General features: G+C 42.0%; 1 protein-coding gene across 1 annotated transcript in view; it reads left to right on the top strand.

Moving 5' to 3' along the window:
• SBF2 (SET binding factor 2) overlaps nt 1-10,095 on the top strand; it is a 64,732-nt gene extending 54,637 nt beyond the window's left edge. The window contains exons 12-17 of the mRNA XM_008576134.1: nt 363-596; nt 1,648-1,752; nt 3,218-3,411; nt 4,125-4,212; nt 6,841-6,972; nt 8,371-10,095. Coding sequence (XP_008574356.1) covers nt 363-596; nt 1,648-1,752; nt 3,218-3,411; nt 4,125-4,212; nt 6,841-6,972; nt 8,371-8,469 — 852 coding nt within the window. The 3' untranslated portion in view covers nt 8,470-10,095. The remainder of the gene's footprint in view (nt 1-362; nt 597-1,647; nt 1,753-3,217; nt 3,412-4,124; nt 4,213-6,840; nt 6,973-8,370) is intronic.
• Nucleotides 10,096-10,296: the final 201 nt, after the last annotated feature.

Below are 10,296 nucleotides of genomic sequence, written 5' to 3' on the forward strand. Positions count from 1 at the left end.
TCAGAATTTAGGACAGAGCCGAGGTCGGAGAAGGAGGTTAGGCCATGGACTGGGAGCTAGGGCCAGCTCCCCCACTGCCACCACTTCCTAGTATAAAATTCTGAGGAGTCCAAGAATTCTCTATTTGAACCTGGCCTTCCAGGTCATTAGGAAGTTATGTTTGTCAAGGTAGGAGGATAGGAACATGTTTTATTTAATAGTTTACCTTGATGTGTAACTTGTAAGTATCTAGACATGTGGTATTTGAACCTCCATTCATACTCTTGTCCTGGACCCTGCAAATGTTAGGGGCTTGCCTGTCAATAAGCTTGGGGTACCTTAGGGTCAAGATGAAACTATATTTCAGAGTTTTCTCTAAACAGGCCCTGAAGCCTAACGTAAATGTGTCCAGCCTCAAGAAATGGGATTACTATGTAGAGGAGACCCTGTCCACAGGGCCTTCCTATGACTGGATGATGCTGACCCCCAAGCACTTCCCCTCCGAAGACTCGGACCTGGTCAGAGGAGCTGGGCCCCACAGCCAGAGGAGAACAGTGTGGCCATGCTACGACGATGTCAGCTGCACTCAGCCTGATGCTCTCACCAGCCTTTTCAGCGTAAGTCAACCGTGTACAGACACACACTTGGGGGCACCACAGACCCTGGAGGCACATGAGGCCTCAGGAACCAGGCTAAGCTAACACTGGTTTACAGACTTCTGAACAGGGTTATCCTCACTCTGGACTAGCATTATAGTTAGTACTCCTGGAATATGGAGAAACCAGATTTGCTCCCAGCATCATTGGGGGATTGGGCTTAACTACTGGTAAAGAGTCTCAATGAAAGTTAGTTTCTAGCGTTTCAAGGAAGCAGTCACGTAAATGGAACAGTTTACTCCTTCCGGCAGTTTGCCAGCTGTTTTAGCTGCCTGAGCAGCCTGAGTCAGTCCTGGGCTATGGCTTTTGTGGGTGCTTTACTTCCTCTGGTCAGAAGTGTGGGTAGCTGATGGCCTAATGGGAATACCGCCAGCCATCTTCTCTGCAGGGAATATTCTGGAGCAAAAATTTCTCGTCCTGGCAGTAGCCACCCTGAGAAAAGGTTTTAAGCATATGGGCCAGAGAGTTTCTGAAGAGTCAGAAAACCAGAGGTAGAGTGTGCTTTGTACTGTCACAGAGGCAGCAGCCCTGATCTCCAGCTGCCCTGTCAGAAGGGAAGTCCGTTTCTCTGGGCATTTCTTGATTCGTTCTTTCCATATCTGGTTTGAGTCATTAGAGTTGAGGGGTTCCTCTGTCATGGACAGACTTCTCATCTGCCTCATCTATTAGTGTTGGGACACGGACCCAGTGCTTGCTCTTTTGCTTTGCCCATCAGATTTCCTATGGGCTTCCCAAGGGTGAAGGTGTTTGGGGACACATATTTCATCTCTTACTATTTAAGCCATTCTGTATAAAAAGGTCGGTAATAGGTCCTGATAAGTCATCTTGGCCACAGTGCCATACCAGCTAGAGCTCCCACCACTACTCCTGGCTTGGGAGGCCTCTGAGGCCCATGTGTACCGCTTTCTTCTGCTGCCATCTGGGCCCAGCACAGAAAAAGTGTGCTCTGGGGAACATCCTGATTTCCATGAAATACTGATCTTTTGGAAAATTCCTTTTCATTTCTTTGCAGGAAATTGAAAAATTGGAGCATAAATTGAACCAAACCGCTGAGAAGTGGCAGCAGCTGTGGGAAAGGGTATCCGTGGACCTTAAAGAAGAGCCAAGAGCAGACCGTGTGAGTTTGCAAAGCCCCTTGAGGAGCTACTTCTAAGCTTTATGAGGGTGCTAGGTCAGGTGGGGCCCACTGCCACAGGTAAAAAGTCCTACGTGGGCTTATGGCCAGAGGGAAGAGTAGAAAGGAAGGGTCATGCCCTGGGGGTCCAGGGAACAAAGTTCCAAATGACTGAATATTTCCCTAGTGTCTCATTTTACCACAGTGACATAATACTTATGTTTTAGGGCCCCAAATCTAGGGGAAATTACTGGGTTCCTTTCTATCTCAGTGCTTCTGTGGCTTCAGCTGTCTTCTACCACATGAGGAAAGAGCGCAATGCCAAGACCATTTTTGCTCCAGGGAAATAAGCAGAGAGAGAAAAAAAATTTTTTTAAATGACAAAATATGCTACTTTCTGTTGCTCACACTCCCTTTTCTGTTTGTGATTTAAGAAACATTTATCATAAAAATATTTTAAAACCAAAACTCTGTTTTTGGCTTCTCACACCCTATTTCCTGCTTCCAGTTTAAGAAACATTTATCAAGCACGTAATATGCACAAGGGGCTATCCTTAGTGCTGTACATACCTTCACATCCTACTTAATCCACAGTGAGGAAGTGGTGTCCCATCTCATACATGATGTGAGGGGACAGGCACAGAGATATCACACAGCTAGCAACTGGTAGAGCCACCATTCGCACCTACATCACATTGGCTACAAATGCAACAGAAGGGAAGTTAGGACAGATGAGTGTTCTGAGGAGCATTCCAGGAAGGGAAGGTCAGCAGGATCAGACATCACAGAGAGGTCAAGGAGAAGGGAGTATAAAAGAAAACCTCTGTCGTACAAAGGGACCCTCCAGGCTCTGTCTCTTGCCTTCAAATGGCAATTCAGGAGCTGTTATCAGACAGCACAAGTGGTGGTGCCTTAATGCTTTTTTCCTCAGAAAACTAAAATAGTTTCTTCTTTTTTTTTTCTGGTCATGAAAGTAAGGTATATTTATTGTTTAGATAAGTTAATACACAGATAGTTATAAAATAGAAGGTGAAAACCACTCATAATTTGTAACCTAGAAATAAACCACTATGCTATCAAACTTGTTTTATCTTTCTAAACCCACATGTAAAAGGGACTTACTATACATACTATTTTTTAAATCTGCTTTCTTTTCTACTTGACGTTGGCATATATGTCCTTCAATTTGTCACTGTATATAAATCAGTATCATTTTTGATGGCTGTCTAGAATTCCATTATATGGAAATACTGTAATTTTTTTTTTACCAGTCCCCTAATAATGGACATTTAGGTCGTTTCCAGTTTTTTTACTATTATAAACTACTTTAGAATAAACACCTTTGTACATACATCTTTGCTCATTAGTCCAGTTTTTTTCCTGAGATAAGTTTTTATAAATGAAATTATCGTGCCAGTTGCTTAAAGTTTCTGTAAAGTTTTCCTAGCTCCTGTTCTGTCGTTTTCAGTCTCAAAGACACCCATCTGGGTCCCCAGGAATTGTATCTACCAATCTACCTTCCTATCAGAAGAGGTCTCTGCTGCATCTCCCAGACAGCAGCCTGGGGGAGGGGCAGAGTGCCAGCATCTCCCCATCCAATGGAGTGGACCGAAGAGCAGCCACGCTCTATGGCCAGTACACATCCAAGAACGATGAGAACAGGTGACACGCTGGGCCCTGCTGGCTATGCTTAGAAGACTCCCCAAGCTGCCTGAGGCTAAGCCACAGGCCTCCCCAAGCTAGGCCTGTGCACTACGGTTTTTGTAAAAAAAATTACTTTTGTAAACTTGAAAGGGATTTTCTTTAAGTCTTTCCTGTCTTTTTTTTTAATACTTTAGATGCTTCTTTGAAGAGGAAAAAATCAAAATTACAACTAACAGTAATGCCAAGAGGCTGTAGTTATTTGTGGTTGAGTCCTGATTGTTATTATCTCATGTCTGCCAGAGCTTTTGAGGGAAGATGTGTTAGTCAGCATTTTTTCAGTTGGCAAACATCAGAAATCCAGCTCATGCTTGCTGAAGCAAAAAGGAATCTGCTCGCATAAACTAGGACGGCCAAGGGCATGCTAGTTTCCCACACAGTATCTTCTGGTTCTGTTTGTTTCCTGGCTCTACTTTCCCCTTGTGTTGTATCATTCCCAGCATGGCACAAAAGATGGCTACTGATAGTTCCAAACCTCACAAATGTGGTAATCCCAGCAGAAAGAGGCAATCTTTCCCCAAAGGTCTAGTAGGAAAATTCCAGGGAGAATTCTGATTGGCCTTTTTTGGATCATCTGGGGGAAATAGAGACTTGACAAACAAAAACAACAGACATCCCCTATACAGCATTTTTTAAATGAAAATCAAAATTAACTGTCTTGTCATTTCTTCTAGGTCCTTTGAGGGAACACTTTACAAAAGAGGAGCTTTGCTGAAAGGTTGGAAGCCTCGCTGGTTTGTTTTGGATGTAACAAAACATCAGGTAGTACTGTTAAAGCTAAAAGAAGTTTCTCTGTCTAGGATAGTCTTGGTCCCTGGCTCTTATGTGGATCTCAGCAGACAGGTATATTCCTCACGTACAGACTGCTCTCCTAGAGCCTCTCATATGCAGCCTGTGGGCTCCTCCAAGACCCCAGACGTCCCTGAGTGAGGGCAGTAGCCTTCTGAGGGAAGCTCCAAAATAGCTTCTGGTTGGTGCATGTGGTAGAGACAGTGACAGTTGAGCCCAGAACATTAAGAGCAATGGAACTTTTTTTTAAATGCTCAGATATCTCCAAATGTTTGCTCTTAAAACCCAGGTCAGGGAGCACCTGAGGTTTTCAGCCTGTTGCATACATACACATGCACATATAAATCTGTGCCTGTGAGCACTCCCCAGAATACAGGTTACTTTCATCCTTGCAGCAGAAGGCATCCATTCAAAACTGAGGGCATTAATTTTTTCAACAAACATTCCTTGAATATCATCTCTGAGCCCATCACTGTGCTGGTCTCTAAAGACTGTACTTTATCCCTCAAAGATGGTGGCAACAGGGAGAGGAGGGACCCAAAACAGGCAGAAGGGGATGTGCCCACCAAAACCTGGAATTCACAGGGGGCAGGTACTAGACTGGACCTTGCTGATCATGTCAGGAAATCTTTTGCCCATTGTTATGTTCTTAGCTATTGCTGTAGCAACCCCCACGGTCCTTAGCGTCATAGTATGATTCACAGGGGGCAGGTACTAGACTGGACCTTGCTGATCATGTCAGGAAATCTTTGGCCCATTGTTATGTTCTTAGCTATTGCTGTAGCAACCCCCACGGTCCTTAGCGTCATAGTATTTGCTCCAGTAATCTCAAAGGAGAGTGATTCCTACCCAGATCTCCAGCCCCTCTGCACCCTTCACTAGTGAGAATTGTGTGGTCTCCTGCGTTCTGACTGCAGGCCTCACTCCACCTTGGAACTGACAGATCAGCCATGAGGCTGAGGGTTACACATTTTAATTCTCAATACATTCATCTATAAAATGGAGTCTGTTAGGAAAGACCTGAGCTGTTACCCCTATACAGTACTCTGGTTGGACCTGCATCTACAAGACTCCTTCCAAATGAAGACAGTATTTTGGGTCACCTTTTCCTCTGCTCAAGAGACTTCATAAAGATTATACAGTCTTTGTGGGAGACTATAGAGAATTTATTTTCAAATATTCAAATGGAAGCCCTTCTAGGGGACTGTACTTTAAAATAACAATGTCTCTGAAGTCATAGAGCCTACACTGCGTAGAAAAATTCCATTCAACCACTAACTATAACATAAGAGAATGTCATGATTTTTCTGTAATTTACATCAAATTACATTTGCATTTTTACCAATCTTTTGGATTTCTTTAACACGAAAGGTATATGGTTTTTCCATTTAGCCATACTTATACTATGCCTGAGAGGAGAGACAGAAAAGTCTGAGGCCAGAACCATAGTGACGGAAGCCCAGACACATTCCTGCCATGTACTCTGGAGAGTGAAATCCACAGACTATAGACCAATAAGGCTTTTTCACCAGCAATCTCTTTTATTTTTAAAAGTAGTTTTCCATTTTTTTCTTATTCCAAAAGTAATACATTTTTATTATACCAAATTTAAACATTTCATAAAGACATAAAAGTCCCCTGTGCAGTTAAATGTTAAGGTATTTATTGTGTTCTTCAAAATATTTTATATCTACATGCTATTTGGCAACTTTTTAAGCAATATATCTTGAATAATTTTCCTACCAGTTCATAAAGAGATCTTCCTTATTCTTTTTGAAAAGCTGTATAGTATTCTATTTTATTGATGTATCATCGTTTAATTAACTAATACTCCATTGAAAGGCAAGTGTGTCTTTTCCAATGTTTAGCTGATGAAAACAGTGCTGAAGGAAACCTCTTTCTACCGTGTATCTTTACAAGCTTGCGGATGTTTCTGTAGGATAAATTTCTAGAAGTGGGAAGGATGTATCAATAGGCATAAAACATTTTAAATTTTAGTTGATAGTACCAGATTGTTCTCCAAAAAGGTTCTAGCAAACTGTATTCCTACTAACAGTATTTGAGATTACCCTAGTGCCTTATAGGATATTATCAGCCATTTTTAATATTTCTCAATCTAAGTGAAAAGTGAAATCTCATTGATTTCATTTACTTTTCTTTGATCAGTGAGGTTGATCATCTTTTCAAATGTTTATAGGATATTTGTATTTCTTCTGTGACTTGCCTGTTGAGATCCTTTGACCATTTTTCTACTAGATGGTTTATCTTTTTCTTATCAATTTCTGTCCCTTTTTTGTATGTTATATGTACATACATATTTTTACAGCTGTTAGTTAACACACTTTATTTTTTAATAGATAATACATTTATTTCTTCAAATTTCAAAAAAGTACATTATTCTTTTTCCCATTCCTTTCTCCCAGCCACCTAGTTCTCCTTCCTAGAGGCAATGAGTGTTATTAATTTTTTATGTATTCTTGTAGGCATAGTTTAGTGTGTATAAGCAACATACAGAGGAAAGTATTGAAGTACAGTCTGAAAAGCAATGCTGTTTTCCCTTTCTGTATGTCTTATATCCCATCTGTATCCTTTTGGTTTCAGCTGCGATACTATGACTCAGGTGAGGACACAAGCTGTAAGGGCCAAATTGACCTGGCTGAAGTAGAAATGGTCATTCCTGCTGGCCCCAGCATGGGAGCCCCAAAGCACACAAGTGACAAGGCTTTCTTTGATGTAAGTTGATCTTATTTCTCTTTTCCTGATTCTGCCTGCACACAATTCCATTTGCCTTCAAAAATTATAGGGCCTTCAGAGCAATTGGTAGTGACTGCAGATGGGTAGCAAACCCCCTGGCTTATGGGAATTACTCCAGAACTTGAACTCAGCACTCTTGATCCCCAAGCCTGATCTCCCATAGTTGTCTGTATATCTCAGAAAAGCTGCATACTGCTGTGTGCAAAAGGAGTCCAATGACATATGGAAGCAGAAGGCCTCCTTTTTAAATGTTATTACTTATTTCAGTCACCTCCTACTTTCAAGAACAGATGCTACTTCCCTCTGTATCCAGTGTTCTTCCCACTTGATCATCCACAAAAGATTGTCCTTGGTCACATATGATAACTGTATGCCCTAACATCTTCAGCAATACTTAGGTGGGCTTTGGGGCATTTTATGAGCCACATGATAGAAAGAGACTTACCTAGTCCCTGGAGTCAAGAAGGACTCGGTAAAGAGCAGGGATCATACTCTAGGGCCCTGCACAGGCCATGAGGCATTGCCCTGATTCTGAGATTCCAGTTTGGCCCCAGCTGAAGAAAGGGGACTGTATTAGTCTGTTTCTGTTGCTTATAACAGAATACCTGGAACTGGGTGATTTGTAAGAAAATGAAATTTATTGCTTACAGTTTGGGAGGCTGGGAAGTCCAAAGTCCAGGGAACACATCTGGTGAGGGTCTTGGTGGTAGCAACAGTGACTCAGGGGTTTCACATGGCAGAAAATGGCAGAGCAGAGAGACTAACCTCCTCATTCACTCTCCTTATAAAGCCCTCCAAACCATGCCCCTGACCACCATTTTTAGTCCATTCACTACGTCATGGTCCTACAATCTAATCACCTCTTCAAGGCCCCACCTTTCAATTATCATAATAAGATTTCCTACCCTCTTAACACTGTCACAGGGGGGGTCAAGTCTTGGGGGGACACTCAAGCCAAGACAGGGACACAATAACCAACTTAACAGTGTGAATGAATCTCAAGCTTCCCCTTGGAGCAAAGGATCGTCCTCACTTTTACTGCATTAGTGCAGTGCATGGGAGAGGCCAGAGGCTCCACCCATTCCTGACCATTCCTCCTTAGTCAAAGAAGGCCCCACAGGAAGAATGCAAAGTACAGCTTTCCTGGTGTGTCTCCTTTCATGCCAGTATCCTTCTATTAACATCCCCTGTAACTTTGGGGACTAGAAAAATAGAGTAACTATAAGGTAGTGACAGTACAGTAGTGGAGAGAGAGAAAATACAGAGGTTCTGGGGCAGTATGGAAAAGGAAGTTTACAGGGATTGATTTGCCACTTGCCCAGAGCCACAAAATAGCCCTGCCCTTCATCTCTGGTTCTCTGTCATTTGGTTTTGTAGCTCAAGACCAGCAAACGTGTGTATAACTTCTGTGCCCAGGATGGACAGAGTGCCCAGCAGTGGATGGACAGGATCCAGAGCTGTATCTCTGATGCCTGAAGGCTGTGGTCAATCCAAGCAGAAAAGGTAGAGGAATTCATGCTGCCAGAAAGAAAAAGAGCATGCATCCTTGAGAAGCTGATGACAAGTCATCCAGGGCCGGAGGTTTTCCTGCCCAGTCTTACCCAGTCCCTTCTTGTAGCAGTTGCTATGTCTACCTAACCTGAATGGGTGTGTCACACAGGTCTGGTCAAGAGCCCCAGGCACTCCCTGTATCTTGCACTAAATTGTTCTAACAGGGTCTTAGTGGTTAGGGATCAGAAGAATGCCTCCTGAGCCAACTGTCATCTGTCCCCTGGGCAAAATGGCTACCACCTACTTAGGTCGTTCTTCATGAAACCTAGATCCTTTTTATTCTCCAAGGTCATAATTTCCTTGGAGAGCTTTTTAACAAGCAAAAATCAAAACTCTTCAAGATCATCTTACATTCTACATAGAACAGGTTTCCCATCAGAGACACCTACTCTTACTGCCTGACCTTTGAGATGCTCAGTTCTCTGGTGCTGCCAAAAGGTGCTTCCATGGTCCCTGCTTTGCCATTGAGGTTCACAGCAAGAGACATCACTGCTCAGTGGCAGGCAAAGAGGGAGCACACAGGATTGTCCTGATGGAGAAAGATTGTCCAGGGAGTGATGCAACAATGACCAGGCCAATGCAGGAAAATACTGCTTCCAAAACTGACCACAGGTGCTCTAAGGATCCAGGGACTTGTGTTCCTATGTTTTCTTCTGCTCCCTGACAGCTTCTTACACAAAATAACCTGCAAAAACCTGAATGCACTAACCCACAAAACAAACACTTGCACTGAACTCCTAATGACGTGAAGATGTTGGGAAGATAGAGGCCAGCTATTTATACCTGTGACAAGGGCTGTGTAGAGTGCAGTCACACTGTGGCATGATTGGATACTCAGACACTTCTGCACACGAAAAGTAAGAACTGTTTTTAGATTTTCTTTACTTTTGATAACCTTGTGTTTGTTCAGCTTAATATCCAAGGAATGCTGTTTGCTCATGGTAAACAGAAATAGCATCCCTGCTACAGCCACTGATGCCAACTGGAGTCCTAGGTCGCTAGATCGTTACATTTGTTTTGAAATGTTAATATGTTAAATACCAAACTAATATTTCAAAAATATGTATATATGATTTCTATATCCTTGTTTTTCAGATAATCTGCTTATAATTTAATATAAAATTAACTAAACTGATTCATTCCTAAGATTTCAGTAATGAAATGATTCCCTTTTTAAAAAATAAAAAAACTACTTTGCCTTTGTAGATTAAAAATAAATCAGATTTTCAAATTTAAAATTATCTACACACTAGGAAATAGAACTATACTAATAAAAGAAATTGTGGGATAAGAAGAATGAAGGACTTTTCTATCATTTTCATTTTATAAATTGCCACCTGTGAAAATGGTTTTTGCACATTATTTGTATTTTTCTTTGTATATGAAATAATTTTTTGTACTTTGTAAGATATGGAGCCCACTGTACCTTCAGGTCTCCGAGACTGTACACACTGCTTCTTTTGTAACTGATTCTTTTAACTTCCATGAAGGCATCGCATACCTTACACTCACTAACCACCTTGAATTAAATTTATTTCTTAAGAAAAAGAATCCCTCGTGACTGAAATTAAATTCATTCTGCAGTGTGGAGTGCTCAGGAGGGTAACACTCAGAATTTATACATGGGACTAAAGGTTCAAGGTTAAAACAAAGCATGACCCGCTTTGTGCCTTGGTTCTGCTAATGTCATCAACTGCCCTTTGCTCAGGAAGTAACCAGAGATGCTGGACATGCTAGCATGAGCTTCTGGGT

Source organism: Galeopterus variegatus, unplaced genomic scaffold (assembly GCF_000696425.1).
Source record: "Galeopterus variegatus unplaced genomic scaffold, G_variegatus-3.0.2 Scaffold1297, whole genome shotgun sequence".
NCBI classification, from domain to species: Eukaryota; Metazoa; Chordata; class Mammalia; order Dermoptera; family Cynocephalidae; genus Galeopterus; species Galeopterus variegatus.